General features: G+C 42.0%; 1 protein-coding gene across 2 annotated transcripts; it reads right to left on the bottom strand.

Annotated features, from left to right (window-relative positions):
• Window positions 1–842: 842 nt before the first annotated feature.
• Window positions 843–11,117, bottom strand: LOC105011242 (NEDD4 family-interacting protein 1-like). 2 transcript variants are annotated; one of them, XM_010871114.4, is made up of 7 exons: window positions 10,935–11,117; window positions 5,891–5,978; window positions 4,401–4,531; window positions 3,814–3,901; window positions 3,003–3,127; window positions 2,594–2,660; window positions 843–2,420 (listed from the first exon to the last, which is right to left on the bottom strand). In XM_010871114.4, exons 1-7 carry the CDS (start codon window positions 10,962–10,964, stop codon window positions 2,317–2,319), a joined length of 633 nt encoding a protein of 210 aa, XP_010869416.1. In that variant the 5' UTR covers window positions 10,965–11,117; the 3' UTR covers window positions 843–2,316. The 2 variants fall into 2 exon arrangements, with proteins under 2 accessions (XP_010869416.1, XP_010869418.1); XM_010871116.4 differs by having other exon boundaries at window positions 3,009–3,127.
• Between the last annotated feature and the right edge of the window lie 4,466 nt (window positions 11,118–15,583).

The raw sequence follows: 15,583 nt of genomic DNA, 5'->3' as shown, positions 1-15,583 counted from the left end.
CTGTCACATCCAGTATTCTCTCCTCCCACTGTCACCCTGACCTCATCAGTACAGCCCCACCTCCTGCCACATCCAGTATTCTCTCCTCCCACTGTCACCCTGACCTCATCAGTACAACCCCACCTCTAACCACCCAGCCTGTCACATTCAATATTCTCTCCTCCCACTGTCACCCTGACCAAATCAGTACAGCCCCACCTCTAACCACCCAGCCTGTCACATCCAGTATCCTCTCCTCCCACTTTCACCCTGATCTCATCAGTACAACCCCACCTCCCGCCACCGGCCAGTCACATCCAGTACCCACCCCCCGGAAATCTATTGTTTTAAAAGAAAGTGACCGGACCACCTGCAATTCACATGAGGCTGATGTTGGGTGAGTATCAATAGCAAGTGCTAAATCCTTCCCTAAGAAAGCCACACAAGACAGGGCAAGGACATGATGGCTGCTTAGCACCTTTGAGACAGTACACAAAATGAGCCGTAAAGAGACGTAAGAGAAGTATAAAATGGGGTTAGATTCTGCTCAACAAATCCCCTGAAATCTAAATGAATGTCCATAAAATAAAATGTCATTGAAAACAAATCCTTAATTGCTGCAGTCGGTCATAAGAACAGACATCCCTCTTACACGCTATGTATGCCTAGTTGGTATTTACACACACTCTAGATATTTGGTGAAACGGGGATGGCGGAAAACACCGTTTTGAGACAGAACATAGATTTTATACAACTTCACATACATCTTAGACTAATGGGTGTTGAGCATAGAGCTACCAGATAATGAGCAGTCTATATACAAATATACACGCATTTACAGTTGAGTTCAGTTCAACAGTCCCTATCAGGAATCAAGTAAGAGCTTGTTTTAATACGAGTAAACAAGAACATACAGTATGTAGCCTAAAACATTGTCAAAACCGTAAGCCGAATACTGACGACAAATCCTTGTAGCCATAACGGTCTAGGAATCTGAGTAGTACCGTTTCTATAGGACCAGTGCCCAATTACGTTTAAATTACAGATTCTATATTAACTTCAGCATTGCCCTCCTTGTCTTTGTCCATCTTTGGCATAGCACAGGACTGCAAGGTGCATTGTGACTAAGGATACAAGTTGACAAAATACACATTTTAGATAATACTGACAATGAAGATTTACAGCATAACCTCTTGCATATAGGCATGCACGTAGAAAAAAAACCTGGGCTGGTTTATCAATGACTGGATCTTATGGGGTGTAGTACAGCATGTTACCCCAACATAAAGAGAACAGATACCAATGTAAGCATTTCTTTACCAGAGGGATTCACAGCCAGAACATAATTCAAAGGTAAACAAAACAACTACTTGGTCAATTAAACTACAACATTGTCATTGCACTGCATTTTGACAAAGTGATTTATTCATCAATGAAATCCAGAAAACACAAATGCTCTGAAAAGAGGAAACAAAAGCACACATTATTTAAAAGGTTTGAGAGTTCATAGGGAATTTAATGACTGAATATGTATGCTGAACAAGTTGTATTTGTGCACAGCTATGCTAGCTGATCTCCTGGATTAGCTACTGCGAGCTATAAATGGGAGCGATCCGGGCCAACGATGCAAAATTAGGCCAACGTTCAAGCTGTGCACCTACAGTAAACTCATGGAGTATTATGTCCTGTACAGAAAAACATTTCTTCAAGGCACCCACCCCCACCCACTTCCCAACCAAAACAATTTTAATAAATACAAAGCAGTGCCTTTCTCCCCCCACTGTACTGACTAGGACCTCCAAAGTCATAACAACTCGGAATACAAAAATCATTCAGTTCTCCACACTGAGGGTAACATCTGAAAAAAGACTGACCTTAATCTCGTCATCATATACATCAACAAAACAAAAAAAAACGAGAGAGCTTTTTATACATTTCATTCAGCACGCCTGTCCACAGACAGAACGCTGTGGGTAGAGCCCCAGGGCCAGCGTCCTGCCGAGACTGTCTCTATGCCCCAACTCTTTGAAAGAGGAAAAGGAAAAGACAGACAACCCTGCCCCCTATTGATGAACAGGGACACAGCACATGCCACTACAACAAACATAATTATAAGGCATTATATATACACACCACCAACTGGATTGCAAACTGCACTTGACATGAACCACTGATGATTGAATAGTTACGGAATTGTTAGCATCCACTAGTTTACATCAAGAGACATAGAAAGTGTATAGTCCAATACATCGCCAGCAAAACAATCCTCCATCTTCTGTGATGGAGTTCAGAAGCCAGAGCAAACCTCTCTGTTTATGGGAGGTCAGATTTCCACTTTCAGTAGATGAAAAGGACTCTAGTACGCGGGAGAGTAGAAAACGAGTCGGCCATCTTGCGGATCTTGGCGTAGTTGATGAATCCTCGGAAGAAGAGCAGGAATCCTGCGGGACAAAGGATAAAGTAGATTTGGGGCCAAACATTTTTTAACAGAAGGTTAGACTTTTCTTCTCCTTCCACTATGTTTTAAGGGGCTGTACTGAACTGGCTTAATCAAACAGTCCATTTCACAGATACATTTAAACAAATGCTAAGTAAAAGACCAGATTGTACTTACCCAGCACCAGGAACACCCACCAAAGCCAGTACTGTCCATCAAAGTACCCAGGGAAGTATGTGGAGAACTGGGGGTGGGGGGGAATCACACAAACAGATCACTGAACCTGTCATCGTAAGCATGGAGGATCTTGGTCTCTGTACAACTGAAATCAACACCAAACTGAAGTGCTCTGTCATCAGGTCCCCAGCAATGGGGTAAAGCTTGGAAGTGGCATTGTGTACAAATAAAGATAAATACACATCTAATAACTGAATGGATAAACTTAAGTATTCTGCCATGAGAACGCTGCCACTTCCTAGTAACTACATTCCTGTGCTATATCACGGAAAGGTTATCGTATCATTTGAATAATAATCGTGTAATAACTGCATAAACAACATCTGAACAAATGGCGGCGACGTCTCACACGGACAATGAGGATCCACTTGATGAGTGACAGGCCAAAGCCGGAGATGGCCCCATAACGACCAGCTGCAGAGGTGGTCAGGCAGAAGGACAGGAAGAAACCGATCCAGTTGAAGAGGAACGCCACTGAACAGAGGAACCAAAGTGAAAGTGAGGGGGCTTTGAACAGACACGTGCATTAAAGTGCAGTAAGACAAGCTGTTTCCAATCTCCTTTGATATCAAACAAAAAGCTTCAACATTAAATAAACATATCACATGACATTGTGTATTGAACCAACCCCAATCCCAAATAAGGAAACGCTGGATCTTCAATAATGCTGTGTTTCCGCTGGTGCTTTACCCCGGTACCAGAGCTACACCGGGGATGTATGCTAATGCTGGCTCCAGACTTCCCTGTTCCACTATACATTTGGTACCAAGGACTTAAAGAGGGGCTCGGGTGGGGAGGGAGGAGAACACTACCAACACGATTTGGCTTTCCGGTTACGCAAAATAAAAAGGTGAAATTTTTCCAGGTAGTGAAATAAAAACAACGCCATGCTCAGTTTGTTTACAATACGGAGACAAAGCAAATGATACGCACGGCTATTAGCACGCCACCTATTCACAGCACCTCACGCGTCACCCCGCAAACCCCGCCCTAAGGTTTAAAGTACAGGGCTTGGCACCAAGTGAGCCCCGGGCGACTCGGCCACGTCCTGGCGGCCGATTGGCCTGGTCCGTGTCAATGGAAACAGGACACAGTCTGGACTCTGGGGTAAAACACCAGCGTTTCAGTGCCAGTGGAAACAAGTGACACAAGTGACTTACTAAAAAAGGTCAACATGAAAATGCCATCGTTCCCTATCCGCAGCTGATCCGCATCCTCCAAGTCCTCCCTGGCTACAAAGTCTTCATCCTGTAGAGGCAGAGGCAGCTTCGATTGTTATCAAGTGATCTGAAGGTGCAGACCGGAAACCCTACTATAGATGACATCAGTGACTACAGGAGACATTCATGCTACAAACAAAACATCTCTCTTCCTTGGTCCACGACTTCAAAATGTCTCAATGTAGACGGACAGACGTTATTTAGTTAGAGAGATGTGTACATTTAAAATAAGGAAGTCACGTGCCACCAGGAAATGCTGCACGAATACAGGCTGACAAAGAGGTCTCAACCAATGTCTATCACATCTTCGCCTAACGGTATTCTAAGACGCACACTTCCATCCCATTGCTGTACCTCCGCTGCACAGCCAGTTAGCACATCAAACGCCTCTAGATGTCCCCTGTGCTGTAAGCAAGGCAATTATTGTGCGCCAAAACACAGAACAGTAAGTACGCCGAACCAAAATATTGGCCACGTGTTTCCTGAGGTAAAACAAAAGACACACCACGAGAGAGGCTTACACTCACCCCTGCAGCCACCAAGGGGACATGGGCCTCGGCCTTGATTCTCTCCGCCTCGTCATATGAAGGGAGCGTTGTGGCAACGTTGTATGACGGTGGCTTGGGGAACCCCCCGTCCTCCTTGTAGTCAAAGTAACCTACGGGAGATGAATGCGAGACGTTGTTGTGAATACACTTCGGGGCTACACCTGAGGGTCGTGTATATATATCCCTTCATGGCAGGCTAGTGGCAGCTACCCCATAGCTCAACCTAAGGTTAGCAGGTACAACGACGGTTGACCTGCCCTAGTTTAGTTTCAGATGGTGTAAGGCCCAACATCTCAGGGCAGAACACTGTGGGTTTTTTAGCGTCATGGGAATCTTGCTGCTAGCTTAGCAAGTACCACTTCCTACTTGGACTTCTGCTTTCCCAGCACACATGACTTGGCGCCGTTTAGGTCATTGCACAAGTTTTAACCATATAATCATACATTTTAGTTATTGCCTTCTAAGTTGACAAGCTAGATTTGAACATGGACTGGTGATAGAAAGTTTGACTCCTTTTACTGACTTGGATCTTTGAGTGGTTCAGTGAAAAGTGTTTCATTCGACTCAGCAATCCACAGGGTCAATGTTTCATACCTGCTCAGGATTATAACCGGGCTGACAACAGAACCGCCTCACAGTCGCACAGAAAAATTGGCTTAGGTCATTTACATGTTTATTTTAAATAATTGTTGCGGTAATACTGCAATACAGAAACAATAGAAAAGACAACCACAAATGTCTTTATGCTTACTATGCTGCCAAATCAGAATCTTCCCTTTAACTAGCTACTAATATCATGAGTCTTCGTGAACCAACTTCCTCGAGCTAAAAAAATTATATATATATTATTACTTTTGATGGTACTGTAATTATGTTATAAATATTTATATGCTGACACCCATCTTGCAAAAACTCTGTTCATCTATTTCAAATTATTGTTTTCGGACGTAAAATACTATTTATATGTGCTGTGACAATTATTTTCCATGAAATAATATTAACAATATGTACACAGAATTTTCAATTGCACATTAGCAACAGGAAACTGTAGCTGCACCATAAAGCGCAACAAACTCTCCTGGAGGGAGTATGAACTCCCTGACAATGTTGTTTCCCTGTTAACTAACATGGCGCTCTCCATTGAACAAGTGATGTTGAAGGTGACAGCAGAATTGTTTCAGTGCCAGTGGGAGATGGTTTTAAAGAGGAGGTTGAAAGATCTAGCGAACCACAAGTCCTATGTCATCACTCATTCCACTCCAATACACATTGAGTGAGTTACCAGCGTAAGACCTCAGTACCCACGGGGAGTATCTGTCAGAAGGGCGCCACATTACCTCGGTAGGTGACGTGTGACCACTGACATTTTTCACCCGTTTACAATATAACAAATGTATCGCTGATAGAAATCCGTTAGCAAGTCTGGTCCTTCTTTAAAAAAAAAAAAAAAAGTATAATCATGCGCTTACCGGCATTATCTGCGCCAATACTGCTGTAAGGGGGCGGGGCATCAGCTGCAATCTGGAGAGCCGCCTCTGGCTCCTCCTCATTGGGCAGCTGCATCGGAATAAAAAGCAACACACTGGTCAATCAATGCGCTCCTCAGGTCAAAGGTTCCCAGCAGGACTGACCTTTCATTTAAGGGATAACATTAATTTGACAATTCATAATATGTTATACTGATATATAACAACATTAAATCGCAAAGAGTTTGGCTAGAAACGAGGTGAAAAAGACACAGGAGGAAGGCACAACTCTGATTCAAATGTCTAGTTAAAAGTATTGGAATGTGCTTGGGAAGCAATTTCATATGGTCAGTGACCGTCGCTACAAATTCATCCAATCACTTTTTGTAGGAAGAGAATATCTCCCAGTGGAGGTTTCTCAACTTATCTTAACAAAATATAAAGCATATGACAGTGGAATAACATCTGGAAAAATCAAGATTGCAGTAGTAAAAGATACACTCACCTAAAGGAATATTAGGAACATCTGTTCAATTTCTCATTAATGCAATTATCTAATCAACCAATCACATGGCAGTTGCTTCAATGCATTTAGGGGTGTGGTCCTGGTCAAGACAATCTCCTGAACTCCAAACTGAATGTCAGAATGGGAAAGAAAGGTGATTTAAGCAATTTTGAGCGTGGCATGGTTGTTGGTGCCAGACGGGCTGGTCTGAGTATTTCACAATCTGCTCAGTTACTGGGATTTTCACACACAACCATTTCTAGGGTTTACAAAGAATGGTGAGAAAAGGGAAAAACATCCAGTATGCGGCAGTCCTGTGGGCGAAAATGCCTTGTTGATGCTAGAGGTCAGAGGAGAATGGGCCGACTGATTCAAGCTGATAGAAGAGCAACTTTGACTGAAATAACCATTCGTTACAACTGAGGTATGCAGCAAAGCATTTGTGAAGCCACAACACGCACAACCTTGAGGCGGATGTGCTACAACAGCAGAAGACCCCGCCGGGTACCACTCATCTCCACTACAAATAGGAAAAAGTGGCTACAATTTGCACGAGCTCACCAAAATTGGACAGATGAAGACTGGAAGAATGTTGCCTGGTCTGATGAGTCTCGATTTCTGTTGAGACATTCAGATGGTAGAGTCAGAATTTGGCATAAACAGAATGAGAACATGGATCCATCATGCCTTGTTACCACTTTGCAGGCTGGTGGTGGTGGTGTAATGGTGTGGGGGATGTTTTCTTGGCACACTTTAAGCCCCTTAGTGCCAATTGGGCTTCGTTTGAATGCCACGGCCTACCTGAGCATTGTTTCTGACCATGTCCATCCCTTTATGACCACCATGTACCCATCCTCTGATGGCTACTTCCAGCAGGATATGCACCATGTCACAAAGCTTGAATCATTTCAAATTGGTTTCTTGAACATGACAATGAGTTCACTGTACTGAAATGGCCCCCACAGTCACCAGATCTCAACCCAATAGAGCATCTTTGGGATGTGGTGGAACGGGAGCTTCGTGCCCTGGATGTACATCCCACAAATCTCCATCAACTGCAAGATGCTATCCTATCAATATGGGCCAACATTTCAAAAGAATGCTTTCAGCACCTTGTTGAATCAATGCCACTTAGAATTAAGGCAGTTCTGAAGCGAAAGGGGGTCAAACACAGTATTAGTATAGTGTTCCTAATAATCCTTTAGGTGAGTGTAGTTGACCTAAAATAGTACATAATATTTTCCTTCCTCCATCAAATTCAACCAATCATGCTGCTTGTGTATTTAACTTAGTCAAACTCAAGAAATATTTGGTGCGTTTACATTTGTTGGGGGCACTACAGGGTCAATACTCAAGGGTACACACTATAACAAACATGGGTTAAGTGAGTCACTGGTCTAAGACACTGCCTTTCGGTCCAGGGTTAGACAAAAGAAGTGGCCAGACTTCACATGACCAACTATTCACGTGACTAAATGGCAAGCCGAATGACACCCAATGTTCTCCATTCTGGTAGTTAACAGAAGTTGTTGGGCACTTCAAACAACCAATACATTCCTACATTATTCTGAAACAGACTGCAGGCTGATCATTTGCCATGGTGACACTTAACTAACCTGTCTAGAGGACCCAGGAACTCTAGGCAGTTCATGCAGAGAAATCAAGTCAACAGGGACAGTAGAAGGAGACTCCTGATGACAAGCAAGGGGCTAAAGATATGATGGGTCCCTGCCCGGTCTCAGTCACAGCTGTGCCCAACAACTGAGAAGAAGAGTCACACTAGAGAGCCATAGCTGTGCCCGACAACTGAGATGAGGAGGCAAAAGAGTCAAAGCTGTGCCCAACAACTGAGAAGAGGAGGCAAAATAGAGTCACACTAAAGTCACAGCCATGCCTGACAACTGAGAAGAGGAGGCAAAAGAGTCACACTAGAGTCACAGCCGTGCCCGGCAACTGAGAAGAGGAGGCAAAAGAGTCACAGCCATGCCCGACAACTGAGAAGAGGAGGCAAAATAGTGTCACACTACAGAGTCACAGCTGTGCCCGACAACTGAGAAGAGGAGGCAAAAGAGTCAGACTAGAGAGTCTCAGTCGTAGCAGTTGGCCAACGTTGTTGCAGCATTCCATACCACAGTGCCGTACTCCGCTGCTCCCTGTCAGAGAGGACTCACCTTCCAGGGGGAAGACCCGCCCAGTCATTAACCAATAAAAGACACTGCAAACTCTGAACAGGCAGATCTAGCACCAATGACGTTCAACAGCATCTACCTGGCGCTCCAGGAGTGTGGGAGTACTGTCATCCACATCCGAGGGGCACCCTGCTGTCCCGTGAAGAACTCTGTATAGTATCTAGAATCTATAACCAGAAATGCCAGAACCAAGACAGTTTGTCTGCCTCCCGCTACAGCAGCAGGTGTGGATGAGAGAACCCGGTCACGTCATGGCAGCGTGATATGAGCCAGTGAATCACTGTGACTTATAAAGGACAAAATAATGTACACGAAAAAATTATAGTGACCTGGCAGTCATTATCACGGCACCTATCCGACGCGTCGTGTACTGACGCCTGACAGGTTCCTTCGGTGACCCAGATGGCATCCCGTACTGCAGCTGTGTGGCTCGTAGGTCAGTTACGTATTAATAGAACTGCCGTGTTGTGTAACATACCTAGTGTCAAGCCCGCGTACCTAGTGTCAAGTCGCCAAGCAACCAGAGTACACAGCTTAACGTGCTTCTACAACTCGCTGCAAGGCTGACCAAAGAAATGCCCGTGCACTGCAGAGCTCCCTCCCTCCCTCGGCTCATCTCAGAAACAAGCCTGACTGAAGTACTCAGAAAACCTGACACCAATAGTTTCACCCACACATTTTTGAGTTTTGCAGCCAAGTGTCGTGCCAGTGGCAACACTTTTATGCACCCAATAAGGGTCACGTGAGATCTCTCCCCTTACTGGCCTATTTTCAAGATTTAGTTCTCCTTTTCCTAGCACTATTTCCTTCTTTCCTGTCCTTAACTCATTTTCTTGAATCTATCTGCTAGGAAAGGGAGCCAGAAAAGGAGGGGTAAAGGAAGCTCAGAAAGGGAGTAAAATAAATTCAAGTAAATAAATTCAAGTTCAGTTAGGAAAGGTGGAAATGGAGCTAGAAAGGATGAACAACAGTAAAGTAGGAAAGGGGATTGGAATTTTGGAAAGGGATCTAAGAGAAAAATAATACAGTAAGGAAAGATCAACCCCATTTCTGAACTTTCATCTGACCTTTGTGCTCGCTGGACCAAATATCTGCGATTTCAACTCCGTATTTGCTTAACTCGCTCAATTATGTTTAATCTGTCTGGAAAGCACCCTCTCCAGCACTCACCTGACACAATTCTGACCTCATAGCTAGTTGATTTCAAAATGATGATTTTTCACTTACTCACCAAGAATGACCTTTTTATGAACATTGGCTTTAAAGCGGTGATACCATAGTGATTATATGCATGTTCTTAGCGTACATAATAGGTGCTATTAAACAATGTAGCCACATACAGATATGCAGGTGCATGAATTGGCAGATAGGATATGTATTGATAAGAGGGATTAAGGTAAGAAAACAGCTGTTCATAATCATTTATTTAGGATAATGCCATCAGGTAAGTAAAGGCTATCAACTGTTAAAGAATAACTTTGACAAGTAGACAAATTAATTTTCAAATAAAAAATACTGACCAGATTTTTGGCTACTGGTTGTCAAAGTGGTTAGGGGGAAAAAATTATCAAAACCACTCACTTTCACACACGGAATTTCATGACTAACAGAAGTATGACAGCGGGTATAAATTACGTACATAAAAAACATATTACAAGTCCAGGTCAACATGGGAGCTTTTAAAACAATATTTTGTCAATCTCTAAAGTCCTAAACTGCATATTTATGTTATGGTCTGGTTTTCATAAAAATATTAGTTTAATAGTGCGGTCGGCTCTCAGACCAATACTGTGGAGGTTGAGTCATGTGCTGAGAAAGTCTGGACTGCGAGATTTCGGCAGGCCGGTAGGTCTCGTATTATTATGGCCGGTGCGGGTGCGGCAACCAGAACGCGTACTGTATATCTACCATTGCTAGACTCAAGTTAACGTTTAGGTAAGCCTGGTTTTTGACAAGGCTTGGTAAATTGCTCATAAAAACAGCGGAGGAGCTGACATTACCAGTGTCATTGCGTTTCATATGTTGCAGAAATCAACCACATAATGTCTGTACCATTTGTTTACTTTCTGCATCTAGCTAATAGGTAGTTTATGATATTACGCATAATCTATATGTAGTTATGTACATTACATAATATAGGATATTATTCTGTAAACATTCGTTTTTCAGTTATGCTGCCATTAAAAACAACAAACAAGGCCTAGGTCCAACCAAGCATCATCACCAGCTGGGTGTATAGCTACACCCCAGTGATTCTACACAGACGTACATGTGTGAGCTAGCAAAGACAGTTAGCTAATTGTTGTTAGCCAATGCTGGCTACCTGAAAATATACGACAAATCATTTACTAACCTGCTGATATCTACCAGTTGGCTCAGTCATCGTGGTATGAACAGAGGCAACTAACTGCCCTTTTTTAAATAAATATGTATATACAATTAAATTGTCAATGTAGTCATAGAGAAATTACAGCTAAACACACGACGTAAACTCTCCTCCTCCGGACATTGACTATTCTGCCTGTAGGACGACGTCAACATTTGGATGGTAAGGAGAAAACGTTCAAAATAAAAGCCCAAATTTTAATAATTTTAATGTAAAACATTACAACGTGGATAAAATATATATACATTTTAATAATTTAACGCAGCATTTCTCAAACCAAGACCACATGGACGTCGGTCCGTGTTGATGAAAATATTTTTAATGAAACGGTAACTGAATTAATTAGATTCCTTCACAGAACCTGAACTTATGCGAGTAAACAGCAGGGGTGTAGTACCACATTCTGGGTCCTGTACATAGGCGGTGTCTAAGGGCCCCTCCCGTCTTTATTCAAGATTCAAATATTTCGAGGGCCTCTACACGTTAGGGACCTATATACTTAGTACCCCTTTTCCACCGGTCCGACACCACTGTATACATGTATACAGGTTTATATGATGGGCTTCACAGGACTTTTGGTCTTCTGGACATTTTAATCTGCAATGACTCTTCTTTTGAAATGCTTAAAAAGAACACAAAACAATGAAATAAGAGAAACAAATTCGAATCCAACACAGAAATTCCAGCGCCTGAACTTTACCAAGTGTTATTGGAACTAAGATTGGAATGTTAGATGTGTGTGTTAGTTCTGTGAACACAAAAAATACACACTCAAATACCTCAAATAGCAGATTTACATATAGGCTACGTGAGAAACATTTGTGGATCTTATTTCTGTACGTACAAATGTAAATTCTAGACATCCGGATTAAACTTTCCACGGTCAGAGCGAAATCAACTTGTATCACGTATTTTCAGATACCACATGACGTAATTTCCTTCCTTTCAGAGTAGGACCACGCAGTCTTTCTATGAACCCTTTTAAAATGTAGGCTATTTATTGTCCTCCACCAAATGGAAAGAGAGATTAAAATGGAATTGTTGTATTTGCAGATCTGTTCCGTGCCTTTCAGACCCCCAGTATCCTCCAGAGCCAACGCTGTGGCATGGTTAGCATACGATTGGTCACTGTTATTATCTACATTCTCCTCCACAGCATCTCCTGCCAGCCACCGCATCAGTTCATCTATGTGGTCGTGATCACACAATATGGTAAACTATATACTTCTAAAAAAGAATGAATTACATAATTTGCTTGTATTAAATGTCTAATAAAATTGAATAATGTGCTTGTACTGAATGTCTTATTGTTAAAATATGAAAAAAGGATTATTTCAACTCAGGCTATAGAATTTTCCAAATAAAAAGAAACCACACTTAAATTAACTATTGATTATTAACCTTTATCGTTGTCAAATAATTTTATCCCAATACAAATGTTTCTGCACATCTACCTAGAAATCAATGCTAACATCAAACATTTTTATAATAAATATTTTACTTTGAACAACCAAATATAGGCCAATAGGTAGTCTACTTACTACCTACTTACCGGGATAAAGTTGTGGACAAAGTCAGGAGATAGATAAAAAAAAAATTAAAAGGCTTTATCAGTGCCTAGAAGCACAGTGAAGTCTATTATTAAGAAGTGGAAGGTATTTGGTACAACACAGACCCTCCCTGGGTCAGGACGTCGCTCCAAACTGGATGAAAGAGCCAGGAGGAAACTGGTCAGGGAGGCTACCAAGAGGCCTACAGAAACTCTGAAGAAGTTGCAAGAATTCATGACAAAGGGTGGTCATTGTGTGCATGTGACAACAATATCACAAATTCTCCCCAAATGTGGCTTGTATGGGAGGGTTGCAAGAAAAAACCACTCCTCAAGAAAGGCCACATGCAGTCACGACTTTGAAGATTCTAAGGCCACATGGAAAAAGGTGTTATGGTCAGATGAGACTAAAACGATATGTCTGGCGAAAATCCAATACAGCTCACCATCCAAATAACACCATTCAGTAAAGCATGGAGGTGGTAATATCATGTTATGGGGTTGTTTCTCAGCAGCAGGGACTGGAGCACTTCAGGATAGAAGGAAAAATGGATGGGGCAAAATACTGTTAAATTCTTGAGGAAAATCTGCTGTTCTCTGCCAGAAAGTTGTCAATGGGAAGAAGATTTACATTCCAACATGACAATGACCCAAAGCACACAGCAAAACTGACCACACAGTGGTTGAAGGAAAAAAAGGTGGATTTCTTTGCATGGCCTAGTCAGAGCCCGGAATTAAACTCCATTGAAATTCTGTGGAATGACTTGAAAGCAGTCCACACACGGTCCCCATCAAATTTAACTGAATTTGAGCAGTTCTGCAAAGAAGAGTGGTCATATGTTGCAACGTCTAGATGTGCAAAGTTAGTAGAGACATATCCCAACAGACTAAAGGCTGTAATTAAAGTAAAAGGTGGTTCAACTCAGTGATTATTTTTTTATTTTCTTTTATGTTGGTGTTATATTTTTCACTTGGATGTTATAAGTTGCAAAACTGAATGAAACAAAAGCTGTGTCTGTCTTCATTTCAGGCTGCAAAGCAACAAAATTTGATTATTTTAAAGGGGGGTGATTCTTTTCTATACCCACTGTACACTTACCTAAAGGATTATTAGGAACACCTGTTCAATTTCTCATTAATGCAATTATCTAATCAACCAATCACATGGCAGTTGCTTCAATGCATTTAGGGGTGTGGTCCTGGTCAAGACAATCTCCTGAACTCCAAACTGAATGTCAGAATGGGAAAGAAAGGTGATTTAAGCAATTTTGACCATGGCATGGTTGTTGGTGCCAGACAGGCCGGTCTGAGTATTTCACAATCTGCTCAGTTACTGGGATTTTCACGCACAACCATTTCTAGGGTTTACAAAGAATGGTGTGAAAAGGGAAAAACATCCAGTATGCGGCAGTCTTGTTGATGCGAGAGGTCAGAGGAGAATGGGCCGACTGATTCAAGCTGATAGAAGAGCAACTTTGACTGAAATAACCACTTGTTACAACCGAGTTATGCAGCAAAGCATTTGTGAAGCCACAACATGCGCAACCTTGAGGCGGATTGGCTACAACAGCAAAAGACCTCACCGGGTACCACTCATCTCCAATACAAATAGGAAAAAGAGGCTACAATTTGCACAAGCTCACCAAAATTGGACAGTTGAAGACTGGAAGAATGTTGCCTGGTCTGATGAGTCTCCATTTCTGTTGAGACATTTAGATGGTAGAGTCAGAATTTGCCGTAAACAGAATGAGAACATGGATCCATCATGCCTTGTTACCACTCTGCAGGCTGGTGGTGTTGGTGTAATGGTGTGGGGGATGTTTTCTTGGCACACTTTAGACCCCTTAGTGCCAATTGGGCTTCGTTTAAATGCCACGGCCTACCATGTCACAAAGCTCAAATAATTTCAAATTGGTTTCTTGAACATGACAATGAGTTCACTGTACTGAAATGGCCCCCACAGTAACCAGATCTCAACCCAATAGAGCATCTTTGGGATGTGGTGGAACGGGAGCTTCGTGCCCTGGATGTGCATCCCACAAATCTCCATCAATGCAAGATGCTATCCTATCAATATGGGCCAACATTTCTAAAGAATGCTTTCAGCACATTGTTGAATCAATGCCACGTAGAAATAAGGCAGTTCTGAAGGCGAAAGTGGGTCAAACACAGTATTAGTATGGTGTTCCTAATAATCCTTTAGGTGAGTGTATATTGTCTGCTCAGATTCAACCAAATTCAGTTAAGGTGATTGGACGGCGCTTCACTTTTCAGATGGACAATGACCCAAAACATACTATGAAAGCAACCCAGAAGTTATTTTTTAAGGCAAAGAAGTGGAATATGGCCGAGTCAATCACATGATCTCAACCGATTGAGCATGCATTAAACTTACTGACGACAAAACTTAAAACAGAAAGTCCCACAATCAAACAACAACTGAAGACAGTTGCAGTTAAGGCCTGGTAAAGCATCACAAAGGAGGAAACCCAGTGTTTGGTGATGTCCATGTGTTCCAAACTTCAAGCAGTCATTGCCTGTAAAGGATTCTCAACCAAGTATTAAAAATGAAAATTTTATTTATGATTGTGTTAATTTGTCCAATTACATTTGAGTCCTTCAAATAAGGGGACTGTGTATAAAAATGGTTGCAATTCCTAAATGTTCCATTCAACATTTTTGTTCCACCCTTTGAATTAAATCTGTAAGTTTGCACTTCAATTGCATCTTGTTTATTTCATTTCAAATCCGTTGTGGTGGTGCACAGAGACGAAATTACGATAATTTTTTCAGTGTCTATATATTTCCGGACCTAACTGTATCTCATCCTACCGAATATCCTGCCTCTGCTGGGAGATGTTGCGATGAAGCGGGACCTTAATTAAATATATAGCATTGCAATACTATGTGTATTTCACAATTCAGAAACCTGAAATGTGAAATTACACAAATATTGTGCTAACCTTGAAAATGCTGATAGTTCTTGTTATTGTCGTGTTGACATAAATTAGATTTCTGTGTCATAATGCAGCAGTATGAATACAGCAACAGCACACATTACTCCTGT

The sequence above is a fragment of the Esox lucius genome, chromosome 7, assembly GCF_011004845.1.
Source record: "Esox lucius isolate fEsoLuc1 chromosome 7, fEsoLuc1.pri, whole genome shotgun sequence".
Classification (NCBI taxonomy): Eukaryota; Metazoa; Chordata; class Actinopteri; order Esociformes; family Esocidae; genus Esox; species Esox lucius.
This window is presented reverse-complemented; position numbering and strand designations above follow the sequence as displayed.